This window comes from Nematostella vectensis, chromosome 5 (assembly GCF_932526225.1).
Source record: "Nematostella vectensis chromosome 5, jaNemVect1.1, whole genome shotgun sequence".
Lineage (NCBI taxonomy): Eukaryota > Metazoa > Cnidaria > Anthozoa > Actiniaria > Edwardsiidae > Nematostella > Nematostella vectensis.
The window spans coordinates 2,184,926-2,201,378 of NC_064038.1; the positions used below are offsets into that span (position 1 = coordinate 2,184,926).

The window sequence follows — 16,453 nt, forward strand, 5'->3', positions numbered from 1 at the left end:
CATTACAATTCCCTTCATCAATGCCACGTTAGTCTTTCGTTGCGGGCACTTGACTACTAACGCAGCGACCCGGGTCCGATTCCTGCTGATAGCCTATTTTTATCTTTATTTTTTTTTTAAATATCGATACTTAATTATACTGTTCTTGGTGTGTCATGACATAAAAAGAAGGTATAGGGACATTTTTATGTACTCTCAGCATCTTTGAAGTGCTCATGCTTTGATAAGGATCCTGCACATATTTTATGCACACAAGAACTAACTAGATTCCTTGGATAACTTGATTAAGTAGATTCTAACATAGAGCATAGCGCTCGATAGATTGATATACCTTTTTTTCCGAGTATACTGTTTTATTTTTCCTAATGTTACTTTTTGGAATTTACATTCGGAAAAAAAATTATCGATTGTAACCTTTTGGAGGTTACACTCGTAAAACAAATTCCCGAATGTAACCCTGAAGCTTTTCCCGAATGTAACCTCCAGTCCGATGGTGACTTTGCTTGGGATAGTTTACGATACCAATAGTATTAAAAGTAATTTTCATTACAATTCCCTTCAGCAATGCCACGTTAGTCTTTCGTTGCGGGCACTTGACTACTAACGCAGCTACCCGGGTTCAATCCCCGCTGATAGCCTATTTTTTTTCTTTTTTTTTTTATATCGATACTTAATTATACTGTTCTTGGTGTGTCATGACATAAAAAGAAGGTATAGGGACATTTTTATGTACTCTCAGCATCTTTGATGTGCTCATGCTTTGTTCAGGATCCTGTACATATTTTATGAACACAAGAACTAACTAGATTCCTTGGATAACTTAATTAAGTAGATTCTAACATAGAGCATAGCGCTCGATAGATTGATATACCTTTTTTTCCGAGTATACTGTTTTATTTTTCATAATGTTACTTTTTGGAATTTACATTCGGAAAAAAAATTATCGATTGTAACCTTTTGGAGGTTACACTCGTAAAACAAATTCCCGAATGTAACCCTGAAGCTTTTCCCGAATGTAACCTCCAGTCTGATGGTGACTTTGCTTGGGATAGTTTACGATACCAATAGTATTAAAAGTAATTTTCATTACAATTCCCTTCATCAATGCCACGTTAGTCTTTCGTTGCGGGCACTTGACTACTAACGCAGCAACCCGGGTTCGATTCCCGCTGATAGCCTATTTTTTTTCTTTATTTTTTTTTTAAATATCGATACTTAATTATACTGTTCTTGGTGTGTCATGACATAAAAAGAAGGTATAGGTACATTTTTATGTACTCTCAGCATCTTTGATGTGCTCATGCTTTGTTCAGGATCCTGTACATATTTTATGCACACAAGAACTAACTAGATTCCTTGGATAACTTCATTAAGTAGATTCTAACATAGAGCATAGCGCTCGATAGATTGATATACCTTTTTTTCCGAGTATACTGTTTTATTTTTCCTAATGTTACTTTTTGGAATTTACATTCGGAAAAAAAATTATCGATTGTAACCTTTTGGAGGTTACACTCGTAAAACAAATTCCCGAATGTAACCCTGAAGCTTTTCCCGAATGTAACCTCCAGTCCGATGGTGACTTTGCTTGGGATAGTTTACGATACCAATAGTATTAAAAGTAATTTTCATTACAATTCCCTTCATCAATGCCACGTTAGTCTTTCGTTGCGGGCACTTGACTACTAACGCAGCGACCCGGGTTCGATTCCCGCTGATAGCCTATTTTTTTTCTTTATTTATTTTTTTTTAAATCGATACTTAATTATACTGTTCTTGGTGTGTCATGACATAAAAAGAAGGTATAGGGACATTTTTATGTACTCTCAGCATCTTTGATGTGCTCATGCTTTGTTCAGGATCCTGTACATATTTTATGAACACAAGAACTAACTAGATTCCTTGGATAACTTGATTAAGTAGATTCTAACATAGAGCATAGCGCTCGATAGATTGATATACCTTTTTTTTCCAAGTATACTGTTTTATTTTTCTTAATGTTACTTTTTGGAATTTACATTCGGAAAAAAAAAACCTTTTTGGAGGTTACACTCGTAAAACAAATTCCCGAATGTAACCCTGAAGCTTTTCCCGAATGTAACCTCCAGTCCGATGGTGACTTTGCTTGGGATATTTTACGATATCAATAGTATTAAAAGTAATTTTCATTACAATTCCCTTCAGCAATGCCACGTTAGTCTTTCGTTGCGGGCACTTGACTACTAACGCAGCTACCCGGGTTCGATTCCCGCTGATAGCCTATTTTTTTTCTTTATTTTTTTTTTTAAATATCGATACTTAATTATACTGTTCTTGGTGTGTCATGACATAAAAAGAAGGTATAGGGACATTTTTATGTACTCTCAGCATCTTTGATGTGCTCATGCTTTGTTCAGGATCCTGTACATATTTTATGCACACAAGAACTAACTAGATTCCTTGGATAACTTGATTAAGTAGATTCTAACATAGAGCATAGCGCTCGATAGATTGATATACCTTTTTTTCCGAGTATACTGTTTTATTTTTCCTAATGTTACTTTTTGGAATTTACATTCGGAAAAAAAATTATCGATTGTAACCTTTTGGAGGTTACACTCGTAAAACAAATTCCCGAATGTAACCCTGAAGCTTTTCCCGAATGTAACCTCCAGTCCGATGGTGACTTTGCTTGGGATAGTTTACGATACCAATAGTATTAAAAGTAATTTTCATTACAATTCCCTTCAGCAATGCAACGTTAGTCTTTCGTTGCGGGCACTTGACTACTAACGCAGCAACCCGGGTTCGATTCCCGCTGATAGTCTATTTTTTTTCTTTCTTTTTTTTTTTAAATATCGATACTTAATTATACTGTTCTTGGTGTGTCATGACATAAAAAGAAGGTATAGGGACATTTTTATGTACTTGCAGCATCTTTGATGTGCTCATGCTTTGTTCAGGATCCTGCACATATTTTATGCACACAAGAACTAACTAGATTCCTTGGATAACTTGATTAAGTACATTCTAACATAGAGCATAGCGCTCGATAGATTAATATACCTTTTTTTCCGAGTGTACTGTTTTATTTTTCCTAATGTTACTTTTTGGAATTTACATTCGGAAAAAAAATTATCGATTGTAACCTTTTGGAGGTTACACTCGTAAAACAAATTCCCGAATGTAACCCTGAAGCTTTTCCCGAATGTAACCTCCAGTCCGATGGTGACTTTGCTTGGGATAGTTTACGATACCAATAGTATTAAAAGTAATTTTCATTACAATTCCCTTCAGCAATGCCACATTAGTCTTTCGTTGCGGGCACTTGACTACTAACGCAGCGACCCGGGTTCAATTCCCGCTGATAGCCTATTTTTTTTCTTCATTTTTTTTTATAAATATCGATACTTAATTATACTGTTCTTGGTGTGTCATGACATAAAAAGAAGGTATAGGGACATTTTTATGTACTCTCAGCATCTTTGATGTGCTCATGCTTTGTTCAGGATCCTGTACATATTTTATGAACACAAGAACTAAGTAGATTCCTTGGATAACTTGATTAAGTAGATTCTAACATAGAGCATAGCGCTCGATAGATTGATATACCTTTTTTTCCGAGTATACTGTTTTATTTTTCCTAATGTTACTTTTTGGAATTTACATTCGGAAAAAAAATAACCTTTTGGAGGTTACACTCGTAAAACAAATTCCCGAATGTAACCCTGAAGCTTTTCCCGAATGTAACCTCCAGTCCGATGGTGACTTTGCTTGAGATATTTTACGATATCAATAGTATTAAAAGTAATTTTCATTACAATTCCCTTCAGGAATGCAACGTTAGTCTTTCGTTGCGGGCACTTGACTACTAACGCAGCAACCCGGGTTCGATTCCCGCTGATAGCCTATTTTTTTTCTTTATTTTTTTTTTTAAATATCGATACTTAATTATACTGTTCTTGGTGTGTCATGACATAAAAAGAAGGTATAGGGACATTTTTATGTACTCTCAGCATCTTTGATGTGCTCATGCTTTGTTCAGGATCCTGTACATATTTTATGCACACAAGAACTAACTAGATTCCTTGGATAACTTGATTAAGTAGATTCTAACATAGAGCATAGCGCTCGATAGATTGATATACCTTTTTTTCCGAGTATACTGTTTTATTTTTCCTAATGTTCCTTTTTGGAATTTACATTCGGAAAAAAAATTATCGATTGTAACCTTTTGGAGGTTACACTCGTAAAACAAATTCCCGAATGTAACCCTGAAGCTTTTCCCGAATGTAACCTCCAGTCCGATGGTGACTTTGCTTGGGATAGTTTACGATACCAATAGTATTAAAAGTAATTTTCATTACGATTCCCTTCAGCAATGCCACGTTAGTCTTTCGTTGCGGGCACTTGACTACTAACGCAGCAACCCGGGTTCGATTCCCGCTGATAGCCTATTTTTTTTTCTTTATTTTTTTTTAAATATCGATACTTAATTATACTGTTCTTGGTGTGTCATGACATAAAAAGAAGGTATAGGGACATTTTTATGTACTCTCAGCATCTTTGATGTGCTCATGCTTTGTTCAGGATCCTGTACATATTTTATGCACACAAGAACTAACTATATTCCTTGGATAACTTGATTAAGTAGATTCTAACATAGAGCATAGCGCTCGATAGATTGATATACCTTTTTTTCCGAGTATACTGTTTTATTTTTCCTAATGTTACTTTTTGGAATTTACATTCGGAAAAAAAATTATCGATTGTAACCTTTTGGAGGTTACACTCGTAAAACAAATTCCCGAATGTAACCCTGAAGCTTTTCCCGAATGTAACCTCCAGTCCGATGGTGACTTTGCTTGGGATAGTTTACGATACCAATAGTATTAAAAGTAATTTTCATTACAATTCCCTTTAGCAATGCAACGTTAGTCTTTCGTTGCGGGCACTTGACTACTAACGCAGCAACCCGGGTTCGATTCCCGCTGATAGTCTATTTTTTTTCTTTCTTTTTTTTTTTAAATATCGATACTTAATTATACTGTTCTTGGTGTGTCATGACATAAAAAGAAGGTATAGGGACATTTTTATGTACTTTCAGCATCTTTGATGTGCTCATGCTTTGTTCAGGATCCTGCACATATTTTATGCACACAAGAACTAACTAGATTCCTTGGATAACTTGATTAAGTACATTCTAACATAGAGCATAGCGCTCGATAGATTAATATACCTTTTTTTCCCAGTGTACTGTTTTATTTTTCCTAATGTTACTTTTTGGAATTTACATTCGGAAAAAAAATTATCGATTGTAACCTTTTGGAGGTTACACTCGTAAAACAAATTCCCGAATGTAACCCTGAAGCTTTTCCCGAATGTAACCTCCAGTCCGATGGTGACTTTGCTTGGGATAGTTTACGATACCAATAGTATTAAAAGTAATTTTCATTACAATTCCCTTCAGCAATGCCACGTTAGTCTTTCGTTGCGGGCACTTGACTACTAACGCAGCGACCCGGGTTCAATTCCCGCTGATAGCCTATTTTTTTTTCTTTTTTTTTTTTAAATATCGATACTTAATTATACTGTTCTTGGTGTGTCATGACATAAAAAGAAGGTATAGGGACATTTTTATGTACTCTCAGCATCTTTGATGTGCTCATGCTTTTTCAGGATCCTGTACATATTTTATGAACACAAGAACTAACTAGATTCCTTGGATAACTTGATTAAGTAGATTCTAACATAGAGCATAGCGCTCGATAGATTGATATACCTTTTTTTCCGAGTATACTGTTTTATTTTTCCTAATGTTACTTTTTGGAATTTACATTCGGAAAAAAAATAACCTTTTGGAGGTTACACTCGTAAAACAAATTCCCGAATGTAACCCTGAAGCTTTTCCCGAATGTAACCTCCAGTCCGATGGTGACTTTGCTTGAGATATTTTACGATATCAATAGTATTAAAAGTAATTTTCATTACAATTCCCTTCAGGAATGCAACGTTAGTCTTTCGTTGCGGGCACTTGACTACTAACGCAGCAACCCGGGTTCGATTCCCGCTGATAGCCTATTTTTTTTTTCTTTCTTTTTTTTTTAAATATCGATACTTAATTATACTGTTCTTGGTGTGTCATGACATAAAAAGAAGGTATAGGGACATTTTTATGTACTCTCAGCATCTTTGATGTGCTCATGCTTTGTTCAGGATCCTGCACATATTTTATGCACACAAGAACTAACTAGATTCATTGGATAACTTGATTAAGTAGATTCTAACATAGAGCATAGCGCTCGATAGATTGATATACCTTTTTTTCCGAGTGTACTGTTTTATTTTTCCTAATGTTACTTTTTGGAATTTACATTCGGAAAAAAAATTATCGATTGTAACCTTTTGGATGTTACACTCGTAAAACAAATTCCAGAATGTAACCCTGAAGCTTTTCCCGAATGTAACCTCCAGTCCGATGGTGACTTTGCTTGGGATAGTTTACGATACCAATAGTATTAAAAGTAATTTTCATTACAATTCCCTTCAGCAATGCCACGTTAGTCTTTCGTTGCGGGCACTTGACTACTAACGCAGCGACCCGGGTTCAATTCCCGCTGATAGCCTATTTTTTTTTCTTTATTTTTTTTTTAAATATAGATACTTAATTATACTGTTCTTGGTGTGTCATGACATAAAAAGAAGGTATAGGGACATTTTTATGTACTCTCAGCATCTTTGATGTGCTCATGCTTTGTTCAGGATCCTGTACATATTTTATGAACACAAGAACTAACTAGATTCCTTGGATAACTTGATTAAGTAGATTCTAACATAGAGCATAGCGCTCGATAGATTGATATACCTTTTTTTCCGAGTATACTGTTTTATTTTTCCTAATGTTACTTTTTGGAATTTACATTCGGAAAAAAAATTATCGATTGTAACCTTTTGGAGGTTACACTCGTAAAACAAATTCCCGAATGTAACCCTGAAGCTTTTCCCGAATGTAACCTCCAGTCCGATGGTGACTTTGCTTGGGATAGTTTACGATACCAATAGTACTAAAAGTAATTTTCATTACAATTCCCTTCAGCAATGCCACGTTAGTCTTTCGTTGCGGGCACTTGACTACTAACGCAGCGACCCGGGTTCCATTCCCGCTGATAGCCTATTTTATTTTCTTTATTTTTTTTTTAAAATATCGATACTTAATTATACTGTTCTTGGTGTGTCATGACATAAAAAGAAGGTATAGGGACATTTTTATGTACTCTCAGCATCTTTGATGTGCTCATGCTTTGTTCAGGATCCTGTACATATTTTATGCACACAAGAACTAACTAGATTCCTTGGATAACTTGATTAAGTAGGTTCTATCATAGAGCATAGCGCTCGATAGATTGATATACCTTTTTTTCCAAGTATACTGTTTTATTTTTCCTAATGTTACTTTTTGGAATTTACATTCGGAAAAAAAATAACCTTTTGGAGGTTACACTCGTAAAACAAATTCCCGAATGTAACCCTGAAGGTTTTCCCGAATGTAACCTCCAGTCCGATGGTGACTTTGCTTGGGATATTTTACGATATCAATAGTATTAAAAGTAATTTTCATTACAATTCCCTTCAGCAATGCCACGTTAGTCTTTCGTTGCGGGCACTTGACTACTAACGCAGAGACCCGGGTTCGATTCCCGCTGATAGCCTATTTTTTTTTCTTTATTTTTTTTTTAAAAATATCGATACTTAATTATAATGTTCTTTGTGTGTCGTGACATTAAAAAAGGGATAGGGACATTTTTATGTACTCTCAGCATCTTTGATGTGCTCATGCTTTGTTCAGGATCCTGTATATATTTTATGCACACAAGAATTAACTAGATTCCTTAGATAACTTGATTGAGGTGATTCTAACGCAGAGCATAGCGCGCGATAGATAGATATACTTTTTTTCCGAGTATAATATTTTTTTTTTCCTAATGTTACTTTTGGAAGTTACATTCTGAGAAAAATTATCGATTGTAACCTTTTGAAGGTTACACTCGTAAAAAATTTCCCGAATGTAACCCTGATCTTTTTCCCGAATGTAACTTCCAGTCAGATGGTGACTTTGCTTGGGATAGTTTACGATACCAATAGAAAATTTATCGATTGTAACCTTTTGGGGGTTAGACTCGTGAAAAATGTATGTATGTAACCCTGATCTTTTTTCTGGGAGCAAGAGTAATAAAATGCGCACCCTCGTGTTTCCAAAGACTTGATGTCCTCTCAAGCTTTCCCGTGTCGTACGACCACGCATGGAAAACTATATGTTCCAAGATTTGAAATATACACCTATTTCAAATAAGGTTGCACTCAGAGAATGTGTGTATCTTATCCCACAGTGATTCATGGTCATCAAGTAAATAAGCAAATAAGCGTAAATAAAATACAAATCCAGGTTTCAAAAGCTGTAGAATTCTTGTTCGTGTTCTTATTGACACGGCTTTAAAAAACAAGGATTCAGCCGTTTATTCGCTACCCATGAGCCACCGCGGGTCACGACAAGGGATCCTGGAGTGCGACCCTTTTTGAAATAGGTGTATACATATGCTATGTGGTTCTAGTTCTATTTACAGGGCTTAGTACCTTTAGAGTAAACCAAAAACAAAACTGATAATCAATAAGGCAAACTATTTTTATTTTGATACGCCTGTACTCATAATAATTTTTTTCTAAAAATTGCCAAAATATGAAAAATACCAAGTATTTAATACTAAAAAAACTGCTTGATTTCTACTGCGATTTGAAAGAGCACAATTACTATTGCGGCAAGTCATGCAACAATTTCTGAAATTCAAGTCTTTGACTTTAGTACCCTATAAAAACAAATTTTAATCTAAAAAAACAAGTCTAAATTAAAATTAATATCCTTGCAATTTTGTGACGATATAGATTGTCATTACGTCTATGTTTTCCATTCACGGAAAGCTGTAAATTGTTTTCTTTTAAAAAGCTACGATGATGAAAATATGTTTCTTCTACATGCAAAACATTTTTAGTCGATTCCACTGTTACCGATGGCATACTCGATGATCCAGCTCTTTCCTTCTTTCGCCGGGATGAGCGACCGCAAAGGGTGCATCTCGAATGCGCACGCTTTATACAGGTTCAATTCTACAACAAGCATCGCTGGAGACCCAACGGTGTCCTTGATAAACAGATTCCCTACAACAACACTTTGCTTGGGTCGCAAAGGTGGCTGCTTAATACAGCTTGTAGTAAACATACGCCTAAGCCTGAAGTGTGCAAGTCCGACTGAGAACGGCACATGTCTTCAAGAACGGATTTCATTCACTCCATCAATGAGTTGAATTGATCTAAATAAGTCTTGAATGCTTGAAATTCACTTCGACCCCAGGCCTCCAGGACAATCACCTGATACCGCTCTGTCGAAGGGTCCGCGTTGTATGGACTATACTGGGGCGTATCAAGTGATGCAAGCTTGCGCGTGCGCATTGGTTCTAGACGACGAAGGCAAACGACCTGTGGAAAACATTTGTTATCGTCAAAATCCCCTTTCCAGCTATCATTATCGATAGAGTATTCCATACGTTATCAATTACGTTATCAGTAACATTTACTTGCACTCAAGCGACACACTCCAGAAAAACATCGGATAATTTCAATTCACTCCAATTAATTTATTTGGCACCTTTTCATCTTTGATTTACGGGCGTTGCTCCAAATAATTTCATATTGAAGAACAAAATTTACAATTGGTTTTCAATTATATTTCTATTTACAATAAATTATCTATCATCGTACTTGTCATACTAATATCCAAGTACACCCCCCTCCCTCGAGCAAGTCACACCCGAGCTGTGAGCCACTTTAAAGTCTTCTACAAAGTTTTGAGCAATCCTACATATGGAGCCACAGCCTCATTTCATCATATTTTCCTGTCAGTCCATCTCTCCAATTCATCTGAGCTTTATTGCCCTTCTTATTGCCCCCTGTCAGACCATCTCCACATCCTCTCCTCCCCTTTTAACCTTGTCGTTAATTCCAATTGACCTAAGCCAGAGCCTCTCTTTATCTTATTGCCCCCTGTCAGACCATCTCCACATCCTCCCCTCCCCTTTTTACCTTGTCGTTTATTGCAAATGACCTAAGCCAGAGCCTCTCTTTATCTTATTGCCTCCTGTCAGACCCCAACCCTACCCTCCCTTTACTTACCTTATCGTTGCCTGTGATGATAATCTCGTCCATCTGCCCGTTGCTGTAGTCCATGTTATTGTCGATCTCCAGCTGGGCCAACACCTCGCCATACTCACACTCTTTCGCGTCCGGGTCCACATTGATTACCAGGATATCCCCTCTGCCCCTGCCGACCCAGAGGACGCCCCCAACCATCTGCACCGTCATCACCTTGTTCATAGATCCCATCCTGACTTGTAGTCGTGGTCGCTGCCCACGCTTTTTGGGTGAGTCTATTTGGTCACGAGATCCGCGGTCTAGTGACGTCATTGGTTGTCGCTTAGAACGCTTCCAAGATCGCATAAGAGACGGACCTCTTTGTGTGGTCCTGGGTTTCGCCTTGAGTGACGCCATTGACGCGTCGCCTGCTTCGATTGCCGCTCGTTTTGCTTCACTGCGCAGGCGCGCATGTTCGACAATCAGCCGCTCACGGTCTACTAATTCAAATTCTGAGTTTCCATTTTCCTCTTCTGTTTCTGCTGTATTTGCCTTTGGATCATTTGCGTTTTTGTCTGACCTCAGTTCTAATGATTCTTCTCCAGGGACGCGTTTATCTTTTCTACTATCAGCACTTTCGATATTAGCACCATTTGAGCCAAATTCTTCGTCGTTTGAATTTATATTATTTGTTTTTAGGGACTTTTCAACAGTCCAATTGATGTCACCTGAAGCCACGTTTTCTTCAGCAAGATCGGCTATGACGCAACCATTGCCTGCACTTTGTCCATCTCCTTCTCCGCTCTGAGTTGACTCTTTGTTGGAGACACCAACCTCATCCTCCCGATGCTTTTCTTTTGTTTCTTTGTTTGACTCGGTCTCATCAGCAATAGAGGCACCCTCTTCAACCGAACCGATCCTATCTTGATCCTCATCGTCTTGTTTTGTCAAGCAAGCACCCAAATCCTCAGCAGCAAACCCACTGTCAACGGAAGTCCCCATGAGGTCGCCATCAGAATTACCCTTCTCCCCTCTCTCCGCGTCTGTTCTCTTAGTGTCTGTGTCGTCATTTTCTCTGGACGTCCCCATGAGGTCGCCATCAGAATTACTCTTCTCATTTCTCTCAGCGTCTGTTTCGTCACTACCGCCGGGAATCAAAATCTTTGCGTTATATGTTTTCTCTATTCTATCAGAGTCGGTGTGACCTTCGATACGGAGATCGCCGCGGTCTTCCTGTGGATCAGGTCGATAAGGCCCACAAGCTGATCGTCTCTTCAGCGCACCAGATCTACTCACCCTCCCCCCTCCCAGGGCTCGGTCTACAAGGACTTTCGTGCCAGGGCTTGTGGAGGCGTCAACAGTCTGTGTGGCTTCACCGTAGGAGGGCGGGTTCACAGACACATGTTCGGGGCGGCGCATGCGCGGTATGGTAGGTATCGCCGCCTCTTCCTCGCCAATGTCTTGGTCCAAAGAATTCTCAAAGGGCTTGCAGACGATCTTGCCGATTGGGTGTTCCAAGTCCACGTCAAACACCCTTGACAACTGGTACGACTTGACGTCCCATTCTAGAATTTTGGTAGATCGACGATCGATGCTCCAGACCTTATCCCCACTCACGACCATCTTACGAATGTGAGCCCGCAGTGAAGAGTAGACAGTGATTTCCTCTATCACAGCCAGAGTTTGCGTACTGACAATCAGTATCTTGTTACCACAGCTAGCCCAAAGCTCCCGGGAGTCGTTCACGAGAACCATGCACTTCACTGGGTTACGGTTTTGCCCGAGATTGATGACTTGAATGTCACGCCACTCTGACATCTCCTTCTTGATGACGTCATCGCTGACGTCAGTGTAGCTGAGTGTGACGTCACTGTGTAATTGACAGGCCGTGGAAGCGCTGATGTGTGTGAATACGACTAAGGTGCCGTTGGCGAGTGACGCGTATACTTTCTTTACTTGAGGCCTCGTCTTTTTAAAGAAAGATATCAATGACAAATTAAACGATGCATGGGAATTATTGTTTGCGTATATTTAGAGAGAAGGGTCACTATACGAGAATAGATGGGTATATAAACAAAAATGTACCAATAGGCTGTCCACATATCTTGCCAGGCCATCTCCCACACCCCCTGTCAGACCATCTCCCTCACCCCCTCCCCCCAACTAGAAATTATCTCCCACCCAGTCTCATGCCTGACCGTCTCCCCCACTTCCCCCTACCTCTACTAGAAATTCTCTCTCGTCTCACCCCCTGTCAGACCTTTCCCCTACCCTACTCTCTGCCAGACAATATCTCCCCATCTACCCCTGCCAAATCATCTCCCACTTCCCTTCCAAGCCCAGCCAGACCTCTCCCCATGCTTGCCTAACCGTCTGCTTACCTTCCAGACCTACCCACTGAAAATAACGCAATCTAAAGTAATTATCACACCTGAGGCTCTGCTTGGGCCTGCAGTGGATGCTCCTCCGTTAGCAGAGCGAGAACTGGGGCTTTGACGATGAAGGAGCAAAGGGTGCTGGGAAGGCGCCAAGAACGTTTACCAAAGACCTCAATAGTCTGACCCTAAGAGTAAGGACACTTATTCAGTGGTGCTTTGTACGTACATAGATCACCATTTCTAGGTACACACACGAAAAATTTAAGATAAGGTTCCTGAAAGATCGAAGACCTTTGAAACTCATATCGCTTGAGTCAGCTTTCAGCAAATAAAAGCATATTTGAAATAAGAGTTCATCATCATCACCATCACCATCACCACCACCAACACAACCACCACTATCATCTCATCATTATTGTTGTTGTAGTTGTTTTTGATGGTTCATCATCATCATCATCATCATCATCATAATTTTATCATTATTTTATTATCCTTTCATAAACAATACCTCGGTCCCAAGCCATGTCCTAGTTCCGACCCTGGCCATACAAAGCACTCTGTGGCCCGGACAAGACTCCTCCTGTCGGTAAAACACGCCCGTGTCACAGTTCAACATGCTGAAGTTACGCTGTTCACGCTCACGACTCCACACCAGTACGAAGTTAGGCGAGGAGCCAGGGGTCACGGCACCCAGACCCGGGTTACCTGTGTAATAATGGAAGAGGAGGAATGATCACTAAAGAAAGTCAGTGACAACAGCTGATTGCAATATATGCTGCCGTCATCAGTAACACTACTACATATCACAAATGATAAAAGAGGTAGCAACTGGCCGAACGTTATTTCACATCAAAACAAATACCCAAGCCTGACCGTCACCTAACTTGACACCAGGCACTCAAATTTTAACCGTACATTACTTAAGTAAAAGTCATAAATTCATTTGAAAATAATTAGTCACTTTCGCGTTTGTCCAACACAATAAACAAAATAAGCGATAAGATTATAACAATAATTAAGCGCCATCAAACCCAAGAACAAAAGAGTTCCACCCAAGTTGGCAAATTGTATTCAAATTTTGAACATGTTCAAATTCGACGCAAGGTATGGCGTGTTGGTGGACAAACGATAGCAAGTTAGGTAGCAACTTACGCCAACTTGCGTTTAGTTTTACCTGGACTTAAACAGCCTCTGTCAGCCTCAATTTTGTCATCCTAGCAAAGTACGAGTAAGTGCGAAAAAGCATCCATTTCCATCGGCGGATTTGGGGAAGCCAATGCAATATTTTCGATCGAATTTGGTAAATAGAGTATCAAACTTTATTTTTTCGATGGTTATTTCGATATTTTAGTGTATTATACGCCTTCCAGGACTCTATGTAAAATAGAGACACATTGTTATCAAGGGCATTTTATAATAAAATCTTTATACATTTTGCAACAACTTGCGCCGACTTGCGTTTCGTTTGGCCTGGATTAAAGGACAACATGAGACGCCTTGTTATCAAGGGCAGTTTGTTAAAAGAAAGCTTTATATTTTGTTCAACCTGCTTATTATGAACACCCCCTTAATAACCACAGTTTGTGGGAACCGGAAGATGTCTTTATTAACGGGGTTCTACTGAAAATGGTTAAGCTTTCTCTTAATGCACCTTCAAGGCTACCAGTTTACTTCCAGAGGGCCGACGGAAACCTCAACCGACAAGAGACAAAAGAATATATTGGAATCTGCGCTATTTAACAGGCCATCCGCTCTAAATTAACAGTCACATCCTAAAAGAAACTTCCAATAGACACACCGCTTGTACAATTTTGAAATATTTTTCGCGTTTCCCGTTAAACATCATCGGAGATCTACCGGAAGTAAATTGGTGACAAAGCCGCTTTAAGCAGGTGTCCCTACAGCGGGGCGTGACTCTACCTGATCCGGACTGCGCCAACCCATAGACAGCTGTGATCTTCTCCAGGACTCCTCCCTCTTCAGGACTCGGCATAATACGGAATTGGCAGAGGAAGGCCGGATCCTCCATCTCATGGAGAAGGGTCTCGGCAGTGGGTCGCTGCTCAGGAAGCTCTCTCCAGCCCCACCGCATCAACTGCTCGAGTCGTGGCAGCTGACTAGAGAGGGGATTTACGAAAATTATTCGGTAAGCGCTACGTATCTAAGCAATACTAAATAAACTGTAGAATGTTAGGGGAAAAACGACAAAGGAAAATAAGGGAAAAAGGGATTAAGAGGGGGAAACAAGAGACTTGATGGAAGTGGCAAGGACAGGTAGAGAATTCAGGGAAGCAAGTGGTATTGAAGACGTGGTAAAAGAAGGCATGTCGTTGATAATGGTGGATAGTGATAGTTGATAGCGAGGGAGAAATGCATACGGGGGTCACAAACCAAGCGACGATCGGGGTTTAGGATGAGGAGATGAGAGAGGTTGATAAAAGTGGATGGTAGAGAATTCAGAAACACGAGTGTTGTTTAAGGGAGACATATAGTTGACGGGGGTTGATAGATAGTAAAGGAGGGATATATAAGGGTATATACCAACCTGTCAATTTCTTGTTCTTCCAGTGAGGGTCGGATGTTGCGTCTGATGTCCCTTTTTATGTCCACAGCGCTGCGGTAATTACGGAATGGACGTGTCCCGGACATTAACTCATACAGAAAAATGGCGTAGGAGAAGATATCGACCTAAAATAAAAAAAAGAGTCTTTTAATCGGGAATACTTAAATGGCAAAAAAGTGCAAGCTAGTCGTATTTAGAGGAGGATTAAGAAATTCAGATTGAAGAAAAAAGCAACAAAAACATCACAGTACACCGAAGGTATAACACGGCTTTTTGTTCGAGACTGCGCACGCAGCTAACCTCAGCCAAAAGTCAGCACGAAGGTCGCATGTGATTGGCTAATCCGTGCGCATATTTACGAGCCCCTGACCAAACATAGTACAACCGAATTAGGAATATTGTTAGCTCCAGAAACAAATTCTGGCCTTCTATGGGTGCAATAGTGAGGACGATATTAAAAACATCAACAAAATATGAAGTACCTTCTCATCGTAGCCGATTCCAGGTAGGATCTCGGGGGCCTGGTAACCAGGGGTACCTTCATCCCCTGCCACGCCCTGGGGTGTGGCAAAACACGAGATTCCATAGTCGGACAGCTTGACATTGACAAGATCCGTATCGTGTAAGGACCACACGAGGACGTTGTCGGTTTTCAGATCGCGGTAGATAATGTCACTGTCATGCAGATACCACAATGCACTTGCGACCTGAGCACACGAGGCAAAGTTTTGTCATATTAGTTAAGGGGGTTGGGTCACTATACCCATAATGCACTTGCAACCTTGTTCTTACCCACAATGCTTTACGATCTAAGCACACGAGGGGGAGTATTGGATATCGTTTGAGGGCCCCCTGGTACGACGCATTTGAAGTCTTATTTCCAATGGAAAGAATTTGGAATATTATTAAAAGGAAAGACTACTAATTAAGAAGGTTTATACAATGTTATCTTGAACAATTCGCTTTAAAATTCCGCTTCAATCCACCTCAGGGACTCATCCTCCTCATCTCATCCAACTCCCTTTTAGAATGAAAAAATCGTTGTGGACCCATTCTCCATCGACATCTTTATAAACTTGACTAAACACCGTAGCGTGCTTAGCGTGGATTCCAGGTTTTAAGGTACTGTCGATTTTTCAAAAGAGGAGGTGGTGGAAAGAAGGGGGCCCATTTTTATTTGCGAAATGTGGAAAAGAAGGGCTAAAGATACAAAAGGCGGGCCAGAAGTTTGTTGGCTATGTCGGTATGTGTTAGGTTTGGAGAACAAAAAAAATGCGGTTTTTAATAATTTCCCACCCAGCAGTTACCTTACGTTTAAATAATGGACGGTCGCCAAAGGCAGTATATTACCTTG

General features: G+C 39.6%; 1 protein-coding gene across 6 annotated transcripts in view; it reads right to left on the minus strand.

Moving 5' to 3' along the window:
- Positions 1-7,715: 7,715 nt before the first annotated feature.
- Positions 7,716-16,453, minus strand: part of LOC5502946 (leucine-rich repeat serine/threonine-protein kinase 1) — a 44,811-nt gene continuing 36,073 nt past the window's right edge. For all 6 annotated transcript variants that reach the window (XM_048727470.1, XM_048727471.1, XM_048727473.1 and 3 more), the window contains 7 exons: positions 15,582-15,806; positions 15,082-15,224; positions 14,457-14,653; positions 13,045-13,241; positions 12,590-12,721; positions 10,201-12,126; positions 7,716-9,507 (listed from right to left, as the gene is read on the minus strand). In XM_048727470.1, coding sequence (XP_048583427.1) covers positions 9,316-9,507; positions 10,201-12,126; positions 12,590-12,721; positions 13,045-13,241; positions 14,457-14,653; positions 15,082-15,224; positions 15,582-15,806 — 3,012 coding nt within the window. In that variant the 3' untranslated portion in view covers positions 7,716-9,315. The remainder of the gene's footprint in view (positions 9,508-10,200; positions 12,127-12,589; positions 12,722-13,044; positions 13,242-14,456; positions 14,654-15,081; positions 15,225-15,581; positions 15,807-16,453) is intronic.